Source organism: Ammodytes marinus, assembly GCF_949987685.1.
Source record: "Ammodytes marinus genome assembly, chromosome: 8".
In the NCBI taxonomy this organism is placed as follows: Eukaryota; Metazoa; Chordata; class Actinopteri; order Uranoscopiformes; family Ammodytidae; genus Ammodytes; species Ammodytes marinus.
The window spans coordinates 2,302,172-2,318,807 of NC_137212.1; the positions used below are offsets into that span (position 1 = coordinate 2,302,172).

Here is a 16,636-nt window from a genome sequence, read left to right on the forward strand (position 1 = left end):
CTCTCGACAAAATGCCCAGTTGACATTAGAGTTTGCTGATATCTGCCAATACCAGTGTCAAGAGTATATCGACCTAACCAAGGCCCAAAAGCTTCCTTGCTCCCAACAACTGTTTCCACAATAGAGGATTTGAAACTAAAAGGGAAAATTAATACAATTTATCTTGACATGAGATTGTTTTTTTCCCCTACTGTATTCAGGGTGGAAAACTTAAAAATATATGTTTTACTTTCAACATTGAAGTTTACACTAAACACATTCCACTGTATAAAAATACATTCAGGGCAACATATCCAAAACTTATTTTTCAGTTTCAATTTCAGTGGAACTCTGTCAGGGCAATAGGGTGAGGCTGGATCTTGAATGACTCACAGGGTTAAATGGTAATAAAAGCAAAACAACATGATGAGTGTTATGTGCCCACTTTGGTTTCCCTTTGTAGGAAATGGAAGTCAAGATGAAAAATAAAACATTTATAACAAAGAGAAAATCCTAGGAAATGGAAGTCAAGGCAAGACTGCACTAAAGGCAGATTATCACACAAATCTGTTCACATTGATTAAAACTCACCAGGAACATTTTTATGTTCATTTCTTCAACTTTCTTATATTTTCTCGTCTCTCTGAATGTCCATGAAGTACAGCAGCGTATTAGGAAGGGTTTGTCACCTAAAAAGGGCATTCGGTGTATTGGAAAGTTTTCATGTCAAAATCTCTAACATTTTGAAGATAAAATAAGAAAAAATACATTAACTTTAATACGCAATTCAAGGGGCCGAAAACATCTAATGAAAAGATATAAAATGTATCTTGACAAGAGATGTTGTCCCTAAGAGAAGATTTTAAAAGCTATATAATTTTTCTTTACTTTCAACTGTTAAGTGAGCATGAATGAGCACTAAACTCATACAACTATTTAAGAATATATTCAGTGCACATAGGTGAACAGGTGAAACGTGTCTTTTTCAGTTTCAGTTCCTGTGAACTCTATAAGGGCAGAAGGGAGTGGCGGGATCGGGAATGACTCAGGGATATCAAGTCGTAAGCAAAGCATAACAACATGAGGAGTGTTATGAGCTTGTGCCCACAGGCTTGTGCCTGTCAAGGCAAGACTGAACTAAAGGCAGATTATCACACACATCCGTTTTATTTAGTGATGATGAATGTACGCCTACAAAAAACATTTATAACGAAGTGAAAATCTTATGCCCTTCCCAGAAATGTTCATGTGCTATTTATATCTTGATTCATCACATATTTTAAGTTTCATTATGGATATCTCAAAAACCTGCTCAACCACATCACCTTATTTAAAGCGAAGCAGAAGTGGAACAGGACTTATATTGTGCCGGTGATCCCAACAGAGCATCAAGAGCAGAAATCAACAGGACTCATATTCAGAAAACTACTGGCTCAAGAAAACAGCTCGATGATGAGGTAAGTTGATGCTTCTCAACTTGATATAGTATGTTTAGAATTAAATAAGTAGAATACTCATCCCTTCCCTTTGAGCCACTGGCAATTTAAAAGTAGTGCTTTCTTATTTTTTCAAAGAATTACTTATCATTTTTCTAATTTCTTTCTAAAGATTGTTTTTGTCATTAGTTTCTGGGAGACAAAGATGAAATGGGGCAGAGAGGGGAATGAGGGTTGCTCTAACGAGCACTACACCATGAGCACCCCCACTTATCAGTTGTTTTCTGAAAGTCGTGTCACACACTGCCCTCTATAATATTTGATTTAATAACTTATCAAAAACAAAAAACAAAAAAACATCAGCAATAAGAACCTGTCATGTGTTTCCTCAGTAAGGCGTCTTTTTTAAAAAAAATAACTTTTCTCATTTTGTTTTCAGTCTTTGTTTTTTTTCTAACAAAACCCCACTTTTTCTTTCCATCATGTCCTTTTTATTGACTTGCTGTCCCTTCGATACTGTGTAGCTTCCACATCTACTGACGTTGTTGTTGTTTTTCATTCTCCTTCAGTGCTGCTCAGAGTCAACCAACACTGGAGTCCAAACTGGAGGCCCTGCAGTGCCACTTCACCTGGGATCTGAACGAAGGCGATAACAAACTCTTCCGTCTCAGGGACAAGCTGGTGGACATCGGGACAGAGGAGGGAAACCGCTGGCTGGGTCACATCTACAACCTGAGGGGGTACATCCAGTACAAGCTGGGCTTCACCGAAGACGCCCAGAGCTTCTTCACCAAGGCTGCAGAGGCTTTCTGCAACATCAGAGAAGCAGATGAAGGTCCGTGGTTAGTGGTGAACTATGGGAACCTGGCCTGGCTGCACCATCTCCTGGGAGACCAAGGAAAGAGTCAGGATTACCTGTCAAAGGTCGACGCCCTGATGCAGAAATACCCATCTCCACCCCAGCACGAGCTCCATGCAGAGACCTACGCTGAGAAAGCCTGGACCCTGATGAAGATCAGCAGAGACAAACAGCTGCTGGCTGTAGATTACTTTGAGAAAGCCATCGGGATGCAGCCGGAGATGGTGGAGTGGAACTCCAGCTATGTCTTATTGTTAAGGAATGATTTCAAGTATGACCACACAAAGCTGGAGGATGAAATCCTGGAGAAAATGAGAATCGCCAAAGAACAGGATCCAGAGAACTTGTACCTCGCTGTTCAGTATCTTCACCTACGTGCCAAGAAAGGAGAGAGACTTGATAAAGATGAAGTACGTGAGTTACGCACAAAGGTTTTGAGAAATCCTGTCAGTAGCTACAGTGGTTTGAACACATTAATTTGGGTTTATAGAAAGTATGTACCTGTAGAAGAGGCCACATTCTTGGCAGAGGTGGCCCTGGAAAACCATCCAGATGAGCGTTATCTGAAGAGATGTGCAGCACTTCTCTACAAATGGATCATTTTCAGGGACAGTAATCCAGATGAAAACACATTACAAAGAGCAATCAGTCTCCAGGAGGAGGTGATCTCTCTTTACCCTGATTCTTCACTTTTGAAGAAAATAGATCTCGCAAATATGTACGCAAAGACAGATTGGGGCAAGGCTAGAGCTGAGCAGATGTACCAGGAACTGCTGGGAGTGGATCTGGAACCAGCAGATGAACAGATGCTCTACAACCACTATGCAAATTATTTATTCTTCATTCTAGAGGATTACTACCAGTCACCAGAATATCACATGAAGGCGGCAAAGATACCACATCAATCCTTCTTTCGTGACAACAGCATCAGAGTTCTGGAGAAAATTAGGGACAGAGGCAGTAACCAAATGTGTGGAGAAATAGAGAAGTGTCTAAAAAACCTACAAAATCTCTAGTGTTTTTAACAGCACGGATTATCAATTCAGACAGAAATGTAAGTGTTGCCTCACCTACAAAAAATATCTGTACAAATTAATTTGAAAAACTTGCAGGAAAGACTTGTGGTAAAGATCACTTCATTAAATATAGTTAAAGGAAGTGAGAAACTGCAGAGGCACTGATTGAGGTAGTATAGTTTGGCCCTATTTGATACAGATACTTGGAGTAGCTTTAATTCCTGCAAGTGAATCCTCCCTATGTCAGTCACCTATTGCTGAAATAATGCAGAGAGACCTTGGAGATAAAAGATGCAAGAGTGCCCTCTAGTGGGGGTTTATGGTGCTGTTTGACCATTTGACAAGCACAGTGGTGGAAGCATAGTACATACTATAAGCCACAGTCGGATAACTATTTAAAACACTGAAAAGACACAAATTTGTCTTGACAGTGGGCATTAGAGTGAACGTTGTGTGAAACCATTAAGTTTAATCTCCTCTGCCAAAGTTTAGATTTTGATCAGTTGTTCTTTTACATAACTTATAACCACTGTGTTTATTCATTTCCTGTTGTGTTGATTTTCTTTCCTTAAACCTTTTAAGTAATATGAGAAGGTAGTACTGAAATTAGTTTTAGTGTAAACTTGGTAGTGAAAATAAATAGCACCTTAGTCTGTGGGGATTTTGGCTTGGGAATGTGCCTTAGGGTATTTTCATTCATTTCCATAGTTTCCATGTAAACATTGTATTTACGTATTTAATATATTCCTGTTGGGTTGATTACTTTTACTTAGCGCTGCATACGTTTTTTTAAGTTTATGATACTAGACTATGAAATGAGTTTTAGTGTAAACTCTGGAGTAGTGAATAATAAAGGGTGTCTCAGTCTTTGAGGACTTTGGGAATAGTCACTTTGGGGTGTGGTAGCTGAAGAGTGGCAAGTTCACTTCCCTGAGCAAGGCATCAAACCCCTAACTGCTCAGGGCAATGGGCTTTGGCCTCTCTTCATCAAATTTAATTACAGTTTATATTTTGATCAGTTTTATTTTTCATAAAGTCCATGTAAACATGTTATTTGATGTCACCTGAATATAATCAACACATGTAACTGACTTTGCGCAGCAAGTATGTCAAGCTGTGTCTCTAAACAATACTAATAGTATTAAAGATCCATTATGTGCACAAATAAATCTTCTGTAAATGTATTGTTTTTGTGGTTTTTGTGGATTTGCAGGACTGTTCATGTTGAGCTGATGTGCGTCAAACAAACTACAACTATTTAATGATAACGGCAACATTATATTTGGTAATGTACTGGGGAAACTGGCATGTAGTATCCAGAGCATAGTCAACTATTCAAAGTTTAAGTTGTAAGGCAAGTCTCTTTCTTGCATTAAATGTAAAATAGCATCTGAAATGATTAAGAAGATCAACATTTACTTTTTTTGTTCATGATCAATCTGTTGTTGAATGTAAGTTTTTTTAATAAATTCTATTAATAAGTTTGAAATAATAATAATAATTGTCTTAGATTATTTTTTAACAGTTATATGGCTCAAAAAAATAATACATTTATATTAGAAATATTTTAACAGCGTAACAAACACATCACTTATAAACAATAGCACTTATATCAAACTGCAGTGAACTGTGGCCATGCATGAAATATAATAGGAGCTTAATATTATGTTATTTTGCCTCACGTTTTTTATCTCAAAGGGTTACTCAGAAAATATTTTTTTTTAAATCTGGACAGTTGCTAAATTAATGGGAAAATATACAGCCATAAAAATGTGGCATAAATGTTGGTTCAAATATTATTATCATTATTTATATTTATTTATTTGTTAGGGACAGTGCATATTAATGAACAGCTGTAACAATTACAGCTTTAAAAAATGCCAGATACAGCAGAAGTGCTAGTTTCCATCTGTTGTTCCAGGTAACAGAGATAGACAAATTACAAATAAAATACAAAGGCACAAGTGACACAAGACAATAATAGAGGTTAAAGGTTAAAGGTGGTCACAGACTTTCCCTGTGTTCCAATCCCCCTACTATCTACTATTTAGTATGGTAGATTTAGGATGTCCCGATTCTTGTGGCCAGATTTAGGATGGTTAGAAATACCCGGATGTGTACTACATTAGGCTGAGCATTTTTAGTGTTGAAAACAGCATGCTATTTGGGTGATTCTGGAAGCCCGATGTCCTCACTCCACACGCCCACCTCGTCTTGCAGACCACCGGGCAATCTCAACGCTGATTGGCTGAGGCGGCGCAGCGCTTAGTGGCGCCGCAGAAAAAGATGAACATTTTCATCTTCTGCGTTCACCGCATATAGAGGCGCGGCCACGCGCCGCGCAAGCGCCCGCCGCCGATTCTTGGGTGGACGCGCGCCCACGCGCTAGTACATTGACTTTGTATGTAATCTCGCCGCGCGGCCAGTGCGGTGTGTTCCCGGCTTTAGTTTTATGCAACAGGCCCCTGAAGTGACGTCACATCAACGGAGCCTCTGTATGAAAACAAACAGGGATGCGACAGATATAAAAGCAAGAGACAAGATCAAGGCGCAATGTTATGATGAAATAAATAAGTAGAAGTACGTCCCGATAGTATGCCTACTGCATCCTAACTAGATTATTTTTATCGTCGGATGTAGTATGTAGAATAAAAAAAAGAAAGAGTATGAGTTTCGGAACGCATGGTTGGTTTTCTTTTATCCACTGTTTGAGGTGTGTTTTGAAGGATGCAAACCTTTTTGCATACGTTTTTTGCATATGTTTTTGCATATGTGTTTGCATGTATTTCTAAGTTTCAGATATGTGAAGGTTTCTATTACCGAGAACAAGTCTATCTGAAAGTCCTTTTATCGGACGGCGTTCACATTTTTGCTTTTTTCACTTCCTGGACTCGGCCGATTTGCAGCGAACTGTTTGCGGTAGTTCGCCTCTCCTTTCCAAAGCCTTTTCTTATAGAAAACCACTCAGATTGGGCCTTACCAATACACACACACACACACACACACACACACACACACACACACACACACACACACACACACACACACACACACACAAACACAGCCTCAAGCCCATATAAAACCATGACCACATCTCTAACCGGAAAGCATCGACTGGACGTAGCTGATAACGGAGATAACTACCGAGGAAACTGCCTGATTATGAGGTGAGCCGCTGTGTCTGCATGTCATATCTATATGGGTTCAGAGAGGAGTTGTTGTATCATTGTTTATATTATGACTTATGGTAACACTTTACGATAAGGGTACATTAATGAACAGTTAGTAAATGCTATAAACAGTTAGGTAATGTTATAAACAGTTAGGTAATGCGTAATTAATGATTAAGCATTTACTAACTGTTAATGCTTAGTTATTTACAGTTAGTTAATTATTGGTAAAACATTATCTATGCATAGCTAACTAATGCTTAATTAAAGGTGCTGTAAGCGGAATGGTTCTTTTAGCTAACTTCCTGTCAGTTACTGCAGTTAGCAGTCCCCTTGCTCGTCCCTACGTCACCACATTAATGCACTGCGGTCTTCAAACAGCGAGTTATCTAGCATCATCTCAGATCCATAAGTGTGATAAAACATGATAAAAACCATCAAAACAGACATTGGGAAGGATTTTTACCTGCTCCGCCATTGTAGGCGCATAAACATTCACCCATCTGTCCTCTGGCATGCACCGGCAGTGAGACCATGAGTGAGACGAGTGTCGGTTTGTAGCGTTCTCTCTTGTGATTGGATATCAATTTCGGGATCCGACGAAAAGTTTATTTGCCGATTACATGCAGAGCAGTTGACTGAGAGATCGGCTTTATGAAACGCGCACATTATGTAAGTGATTACTGTATGAATAAAGAGCGATTTAACACTTATATTAACATAAATAAACATTATGTAAGTGATCACTGTATGAATAAAGAGTGATTTAACACTTATATTAACATAAATAAACATTATGTAAGTGATTACTGTATGAATAAAGAGCGATTTAACACTTATATTAACATAAATAAACCGCTTACTTCACCTTTAAGCATTAACTAAAGCATAAAATGGTTAGTTAATGCCAGTGGCGTGGCGTGGGGTTTTTTTTTTGGGGAAGCCAAGTGAGACAACACATTTAATCTACATGTTTATTGGAAGGTGGGGGACAGAAAAGGGTAGGCTACGTCGCAGCTTGTATTTAATGTAACTACAAGAGCTATTATAGTGCCTGCTCACTTTACCAGGATTTACACACGCCTGTAATCTGTCCGACACCGCTCGCTCGTTCTCTCTCTCTCTCTCTCTCTCTCTCACCTCCTAATCGTTTTATTAAATTATACCTTTTATTATAAATGCACCCCCCACCCCGACCGGAATGCACAACTAGCCGCCTAATGCCCAATACAGATTCGAATTCATTCACAATATAATTTGGGGACGTTTTAGGCTATTTTAAGTTTCGCTTTCACGTGAGACACGACTCACACAATCAGTTGTATGTGCTTGACATACACACATACTTTCTATACATCCTTTTCGTTTAAGAACTAGGCCAAAGGTTCATTATACAACATTACTTAAGACAACCCAGAACAACTTCAGTGGATACCAATGCAACTTAATCCAGGCAATCAAGGCACATTCAGCAATAAAATAACACAAAACATAACACACATAGCTACACGGACAGTTAAGGGAACAGTTAACCCGCGCCGGTAGAAGGTGTGTATTTTACTCACTATTTGTAGAGGAAGGCCATTATAGCTGAAGATTGCCGCTACCAGCTAGCCACTCTGTGCGGACATAGTTCTCCTCCCTGAAAGTGCGATAAACTTTCTTTCTCTCCACACGCATTGGCCTGCCGTCAGATTTGATTTTTAATGGCTCCTCAATAGACCCCTTATCAGTCTACGTCACACAGCGTCACTCCCCGCTCAACTGCGCATGTCAGCCGCAGAAAGAGACAAGAGCGACACGAGCCACAATCATGTCTTGTTGCGCTGTTGGATGCACAAACCGTTTATTTTTAGTTTGAATGGTGATAAAGCTAGTAAATGCCCAAATGCACCGCTGTATAATTACATAAATGAGTTGTGAAATGTTTACAATAAGGACAGTGACCGGAGACGAGGCTATAGCAATGGAAAGCAATGGAGGCTTATTTATAATGACCCAGACGTTATACATCTCCGTCCTCTTCCCTTGTGTTTGACTCTATGGTTTGACTAGGCAGTAGGGGTTTGCACGTGTAGCCGGTAAGTAGGCTAAATCATACCATTTAGGAAAAATCAATAAACGAAAACCGAGTGGGGTCGACATGTGCTAGCCTACTGTAGGCTACTAAAGCAGATAACACAACACATTATTGTGTTTGGTTATAATATTTATTCATTTAACTATTTAACTACTCCACCATAAGTTTCACTTTCCTTTTCATCTCCGTCTCAGCTGGTCTGATAAGCTGGTCGGCTCGTGAGCCCAACGGCCCCGAAAGCAGGAGTCAGTCTAAAAACAGATGGTCACGGCTAGTTATGATCACTTTTAAATCAAAAAGCTAAATTATGAAATAAAGGCATCTCTGCCTCTCTCTGTCTATCTGTCTGCCGGTCTTTACTGTCACTCTCCAACAGCAGTCCGGCCACTGAAGTCGTCGGGGCCATTTCTTCTCATCATTTATCTACTCAACTGCCGGCAACGCGTATGGGTCATTAAGACGTATCTCGTTCAATAGTGTTAATGTTTCCGCATAACCAATGTTATCACTCGCTGATAAACTGTTTTTAGTAAGCTGACAACATCGCTATTTAGCACCATGGACCTATAAAGAAACACCGCAACTGCAATATAACCAAACGGGTAACCATGAAAACCAGCCAAACAATTTTTCTTTCTGCAGCTATGCAGCGCGCGCATCCGCCGTGTTGATAAACAGATAAGGGGTCTATTGGCAGTTTGGTAAAATAATGTTTTACTAAATACTCAAAATCTCCACCCTCCATAACTGTTCTTGCTAATATGATAACAATGCAAACATGCTAATCTCCCGCTATTGTTATTGTTGTTAAATTTCAGTGACGTTGATAATGATGCTTTGATTTGATTGGTGTGAAGCCAAGGGCCGAGTGGCTTCCCTTGGCACCCTCATGACACCCTCCTGACCAATCACAGGAGGGCAGTGGCAAGACAATAGCCTCACCTGATTGGTCAATTCTTTTTCTTTTTTTCACAAAGGGATGCCAGCTCGGGCTGGCTTCCTCGCGGACACACAGTGTGCAGTGTCGTGTTTCGCCGCGTCTTCAGAATCTAACTGTATAGGGGCGCTGTTTCGCGCATTGTGAAATGCACAATGAGAGGAGAAAAATGGGGAAGAAATGACAGCAACACAGCACCAAAGCATTACCGAAACTGTTAATATAAATGTTTTTATTGGATGACAACTACAGCCTAAAAAACAGGGAAGCCTGGCTTCCCTTGGCTTCCGGGAGAAAACGCCACTGGTTAATGCTTAGGGTTGGGTTGGTAGCCGGTAACCTGGCCTTGGCCCTGGGCTTTCAGTTGGCCCTGGGGTTAACATTTACTTAAATTCACTGGTCTGATCCATTTCTCTCTCCCTCTGTTCTTCCACAATAAAAAAACAATGCTCATTCAAACACAGTCCAGATCATAATGTACTGAACTACTGAACATGTGTTTAAATATTTACACGTTTTCATTCTCCATCAGTGCTGCTCAGAGTCAATCAACACTGGAGTCCAAACTGGAGGCCCTGCAGTGCCACTTCACCTGGGATCTGGACGAAGGACCGTCCAAACTCTTCCGTGTCAGGGACAAGCTGGTGGACATCGGGACAGAGGAGGGAAACCGCTGGCTGGGTCACATCTACAACCTGAGGGGGTACATCCAGTACAAGCTGGGCTTCAGCAAAGACGCCCAGAGCTTCTTCACCAAGGCTGCAGAGGCTTTCTGCAACATCAGAGAAGCAGATGAAGGTCCGTGGTTAGTGGTGAACTATGGGAACCTGGCCTGGCTGCACCATCTCCTGGGAGACCAAGGAAAGAGTCAGGATTACCTGTCAAAGGTCGACGCCCTGATGCAGAAATACCCATCTCCACCCCAGCACAAGCTCCATGCAGAGACCTACGCTGAGAAAGCCTGGACCCTGATGAAGTTCAGCTTAGACAAACAGCTGCTGGCTGTAGATTACTTTGAGAAAGCCATCGGGATGCAGCCGGAGATGGTGGAGTGGAACTCCAGCTATGTCTTATTGTTAATAAAAGATTTAAACCGCAGACTCGGAGAGCTCGAGGATGAAATCCTGGAGAAAATGAAGATCGCCAAAGAACAGGATCCAGAGAACTTGTACCTCACTGTTCACTACCTTGAGCAACGTGCAAAGAAAGGAGAGAGACCTGATGAAGATGAAGTACGTGAGTTAGGCAGAAAGATTTTGAGAAATCCTGTCAGCAGCTACAGTGGTATGAATGCATTAATATGGGTTTATAGAGAGTATGTATCTGTTGATGAGGCCGTTGCTTTGGCAGAGGAGGCTGTGGTAAAACATCCAGATGAGCGTTATCTGAAGAGATGTGCAGCACTTCTCTACAAATGGATCGTTACTTTCAAGGCCAGTCGTGCAACGCAAACCACCATAGAAAGAGCAATCCGTCTCCATGAGGAGGTGATCTCTCTTTACCCTGATTCTTCCCTTGTGAAGAAAATAGATCTCGCAAATATCTACGCAAAGAAAGATCAGGGCACAGCAAAAGCTGAGCAGATGTACCAGGAACTGCTGGGAATGGTTCTGGAACGCGCAGATACACAGATGCTTTTCAGCAAGTATGCACATTATTTATACATCACTCGACAGGATATAGACAGGTCAATAGAATATCACATGAAGGCGGCAGAGATACCGCAGCAAACAGCTTTTCGTAGCATAAGCATCTGTGCTCTGGAGAAGATTAAAGAGAGGAACCGGAACCCAAGGTGTAGAGAAATAGAGGAGTTTCTGGAAAGCCTGCCACAGCTGTAGTGTTCTTTACCAGCACTGGATCTAAATCCAGAAAGAAATGTAGATATCACCTATAAATAATTGCTGATTAATTTGAAATCTTGCAGGAAAGAAAGACTTGTGGAAAAGATCACTTCAATAAATAAGGTTAAAAAGCTGGGAGAAACTTAGCGTGCAGACGCACTGATCGGAGCACAGCAGGCAGTAAAGTTTGGCCAATTCAACGCAGATTCTATTGAACAAAATGTATATTGCCTCGAAGCCTCCATTAAAAATGTTGGGATAACATGAATTTGCTCCTTAAAGCTGCAGTTGATAGTTTTTTCACTGTAATATTTGGCAAAACTGTCATAATAGCCATTCAGCTATATGTAGGTGAAGTGGTCTGAAAATATTTTTTTATCACTTTGCTCCCCCCTGCCTCTGTGTGCTGCCCCCCAAAATTGCCACCGCTCATGTTAATTTTGACCAATCAGAGCGAGGTCAGATTCTCCGTTCTTATTGGCTGTGGGACCTTGGCAACGACGTTGATGCGTCAGTTGCGTGAGCGTTCACGACCCTAGCAGTCTGACACTAGCCTACTGTTTGGTACAAGGCTACTACGGCGGACAGCGAGTAGCAATGTCTTCACAAACGAACCCTCAATTTACCATTCCCCGGATACCAACAACTAACACCGCTAAGACAGCAAAAAAACGAGGAAAGACGAATGTTGAAAAGTTAACTGCTAAAAGGGAGACGGAGAGAGCTCGAAAAAAAGTACACCGGCCATGTCTTCTTGCCCTATCACGTCAAGACCTCTCCGACCGCGACCTCGTCCCCTTCCTCTGCCCCTAGGCTGCCTGCCGCTAGCAGCAGGACGTCCGCTGGCCCTATATCCCTCGTCCTGTGCTCAGTGTACTCATAGCGATTTTGTTGCTATATTTAGTGACTTTTCAGCCCCCCTGGCGAATTTTTTTTCAAAACAGCGACAAGCAACATGAACGTGCATAGCTGTCGTTCGGAGGGAGGAGCTACAGCAGGTAGAGCGTTGGGAAAACAGCCGTTGGGATCCCAACGGCTGAAACTCTCAACTGCAGCTTTAAACCAATAGGACGTTGTAGTTTATCTGTCTTACTTCTGATGGCAAGGCTGGATGAAAGAAGTTGACAGCTGACGCAGATTTGAGGAGGCTTTCAGGAACAATTCTTTTATTCAAAACAACAAATCAGATACTGCAGTAAACGAAGCCAAAAGGAAAATCAAAGTAGTTTAGCCAAATTGAAACAGAGAAAGATGCAAGACTGATCCTGGTCAAACGTTAAAGCCCCCTGAATGCTGCTCTGCAGGCTCTCTTATCCCAGGGTTCACGTAAACTGATTGGTCGTCAAAGACGACACTCTTTGTCTAATTGGTGGGTTTTAACTATTGTGCAATCATCCCTCCGAAACATCTGTGGAATAGATTGACAGAGACACTGTCCGGCCTGGCGGCCTGAAGTCTGGGCTTGACCAGTAACACCAACAGTTTTGGACAGTGGCCGTATATTATCACCTCTTTCCTAATGGCTGGGAAAGGCCCGAATCCGGCCAATGTTAACTCAAACCTATAAAACAGTCATGCAAGTGTCTGGTTTAACTTAAACAGAAATAAGGTGATTTACAGAAGCTCAGGACTCATCGCCAACTTACACATTCCTATGAAATGGGGGTTGGTAAACTGTTAGGCCTTTCAGCCAGTCTACAGAAATGTGCTTTAAGAAGTTAATACACTACATTCCCCACTCCGAGACAAATTAATGTCTCGCAAAAAGATACAAAAACACATTTCAATGATTGGCATCCGTTAGACATAACTGCAGTTCACAAGTTGCTGTTCAGAAGAGACCTCCACAAAAAAATTAAACTTCTAAGATCTTCAGAGTCCTCTAAGATCTTCAGAGTCCTAATTTGAACTTTGACTTTGGGGTTTAAATGTATTATCTATGTCCTATTTACTCCATATCACATTACTTTAGATTTAAATTAGACTAGAAAGCTAAATGCTTAATTCTTTGGTAAAGATCAAATTCGGCTACTCTTAGCCTACTTGCAAGACTAAAAGGCACGCTCTTTCCAAATTCAGGAAAGTTCAATGGAGTGGCCATAGTCCTGCAAATAAGCTGATCTCCTAAGCCAAAACCGTCCCGTCTAGACAAGCCGTAAAAAGGATTTTAGGAGACCTTTCTTGTCCAACGTGAAGAGTCCGCACCTGTTAAGTCAATTAAGGTGGGGAAGCTCCTTTTAATTTGAACAATTATCATTATCCATTAACCTAAGATTAAATGACCATGTGCCAATCGGCCATTAGAGTCTAAACCTATTTTAGAATATTATCAAAAAAATACATGTATTAGAGAGTAAACCAGATTAACCTATTATTATAAGATTATTGATGAGTATATTTGCATAAAACTTTAAAGATTACATTACAGTCATAACCGCCATATCACAGGTTACAACAAGACAATATAACTTCAACATTGTAACATATACCAATGTACATAAGAACATAGATGTGTATTTCATTCTGTATGATAACCAAACTCCTTCTTAAGCAGCGTTGCCTTCCGGTGCGGGGGTTCTTAGTGTCCTTTATACCCTGAACCAGTGTGATCTCTCTCAGTCCAAGCTCTGCCCAGGGTCCAACCATCATAACCTTAGTCCATGTTTGAGTCTCTCAGTCCATTCACTTGTCCATTTTTGGTTCCCTGGACAGGCATATAATCCTCCCCATCACACTGAAAAGAGAGAAAAACAACCACCAGTACCTTTGCCAATAAAGTCTCTTAAGTGTTAAAGTCAAATATGTTCAAAGTTTGATTCCGGAATCAGAAGCAGTGCACTGACTGCTCTTTAATTTACCTCCCATTCAAGCAATTTAACACTATTTACTTTAATTTCAAAAATTCCAGACCAGATTTCAATTACATTTTTAAAATTTGATAAAGGTATGTATTTATTTATGTATTTATTTATTTGTCTAATCCCCTCCCCCCTTTGTTAAAACTGAATCCCATTCAAAGTTTGAACAAATCTGCTCCTGGCAACGCTGCTGCTATTCATAGGTGTAGAAAATAACAGCTGTTGTTGCAACCAATTGTCACTCTCGGTAATACAAACTTCAGACAACAAACATACATCCAAGATCAAACAAATCTGATTATTCAATAATAACAATACGTACACGGCATTGTCAAGCCGTCCACAAGCTGAAGTCCTTCCTCTAGGGGATGCAGTTGGTGTCGCAGCTAAACTGCACAAGATGCTGTGGTGCTGCTGTTGACAGCCGATGATGTTGAGCAGGCAGAGTTGATTATATGATGTTGTAGCCAGCCGTTCTGGAAGTGGCCACCAGGTGATATTTCTTAGTGTGTACTAGCAGCTTGCTTCCATTGAGTCCCAGTCTGACAATTTGCTCCTCCCCCCTGCAGCCTCTGTTTTGCTCAGTGGGACAGAGAGACCTCTCTGGTTTCACACACCTGACTGTACATATCCTACGAGAAATGAAAGTATTCTTCCACAAACATAGTTAAAAATTGCAAACAACATTTGTTAAAGGGATCCAACGCCGTGTTCCCGGATCCAAGATGGAAAGCTGCAATTCTCAAACCTTGTTAACAACAAATAAAGTTACACAGACATTGATCAAGGCCATAAGATTATAAAGGACCGGTCCACAAACATGCAAAACATGCAACTTGACATATGACAAATGACAAACAAACAATCAAACAAACAAACATGCAACATGTACCCCGCAGGCCTGAATTACTCACCAGCCAATGTAGACCCGGGGGTTTCTTCGAGCTCACCACATTCAACAGCCTAACGTAAAATCAACTCCTCACAATTTTCTCAAGGGGAACACCAAGTCTCCATCCGTGTTCACCAAACTTACAAACCTCCTGTCACTTGAAGAAATTACAGAAACATATGACATTACTGACTTGATAACCATGAAAAAGATATCCAGATCCATTTGTATTTCACATTGGTAAAGAAACCAAAGCAACCTTGTGCACATTACTTCTACTCTAGTTAAAACTGAAACGCCTTGTCAAAATGACCGTACCTACATGTGTTTAACCTTAGCACATCTTACTGAAAGATGTTGCACTGTGACAGCTGCCTGCTTAATAGTGGTAGTGAGTTCTACAATACTCACTTTGGCTCGTCCTATTAAAAATACCCTCGCAAGTCCAAGTATCATATTTGATACATGAGGTTTGAAACCTCTACACCAGTGTTATTTCATGGAAATTTTGTCAATTTCTGAAAAGGCAAGTGCAAGATAATCTTCCGAAAAGTAACTGACACTGCACTACAACTGTTTACTGAATAGATACAAATGCAACCTCACCTAATGTTTCATTACGCAGTTCATAGTACAATTGTGTAAAAAAGATAAGATAAAAGATAAAATTGATCCAGAAGGTACACAAATAAAAAGCACATCCAAATTTGTCAATTGTCAGTATTCCATTCCACAAGGCAGCAAATCAAATATCCGAATTAGGTAGGTTTAGAGTAGAAATGGTTATGATCAAACAAAAAGTTGCCGGACTAACTGAGATGCTCTCAGAAATCCTCTAAATATATCCTGTATCCTATCAACATAATGATGTAATCCGCTATAAAATTGATATTTCCCTGTATTAGTTACTCAACAAGTGCTCAAAGGACTACATAATTGAATGGGTTAATGATGACATGTACGATATGTTATTGTGAGGGCAGCATTATTTGTAGTGCTGTATTTCTACAATTAACCTCTTGTAATCTTGCTCTAGTCAATGTGTCAATAAGTGACACTCACCATTGTCTTCTATATGAAAAGGTTGGGTGGTCTTCTCTTAAAGAGAGACGTGATGCACATTGGCATATTTTCATATATAAAGCCTTGACTGGAAAGCTACCACTCTATTTGACAACAATGCTGCATATTTCAGATGGGCTTTATCATACCCGCTCAACTGAAATGCTCATGTTATATGTTCCATACGCCCGGTCTGACCTTGGTAAAACTGCTTTTAGCCACAGTGCCCCTGACTCCTGGAACAGCCTACAACATCAAATTAAAATAAATACACTCATAACTGTTAACCAATTTAAAGTTATTATTTTGAATCAGCCCCACTCCAATTGCAACTGTTTTATTTAGGCTATTGTTCTGTTTTATTCAATCGATCTGAATGTTTTAATTGTTGTTGTCTCTATGTAAGCTTGTTGTGTATTCTCATTGTATATTGTGTATCTGTAATTGTCTCGACGTCATTGTAAAAGAGGGTAACCCTCAATTGATCTTTCGAGAATAAATAA

The 16,636-nt window shown here is 40.5% G+C and overlaps 1 protein-coding gene across 1 annotated transcript; it reads left to right on the plus strand.

The window, feature by feature from the left end:
* Positions 1–1,325: 1,325 nt before the first annotated feature.
* On the plus strand, positions 1,326–11,318 carry LOC307253933 (uncharacterized protein; the record flags this gene model as incomplete). Its single annotated transcript, XM_080032156.1, has 3 exons — positions 1,326–1,436; positions 1,985–3,289; positions 10,010–11,318. The coding sequence occupies exons 1-3, from the start codon at positions 1,429–1,431 to the stop codon at positions 11,316–11,318; spliced, it is 2,622 nt and encodes an 873-aa protein (XP_079888282.1). The 5' UTR covers positions 1,326–1,428.
* Positions 11,319–16,636: the final 5,318 nt, after the last annotated feature.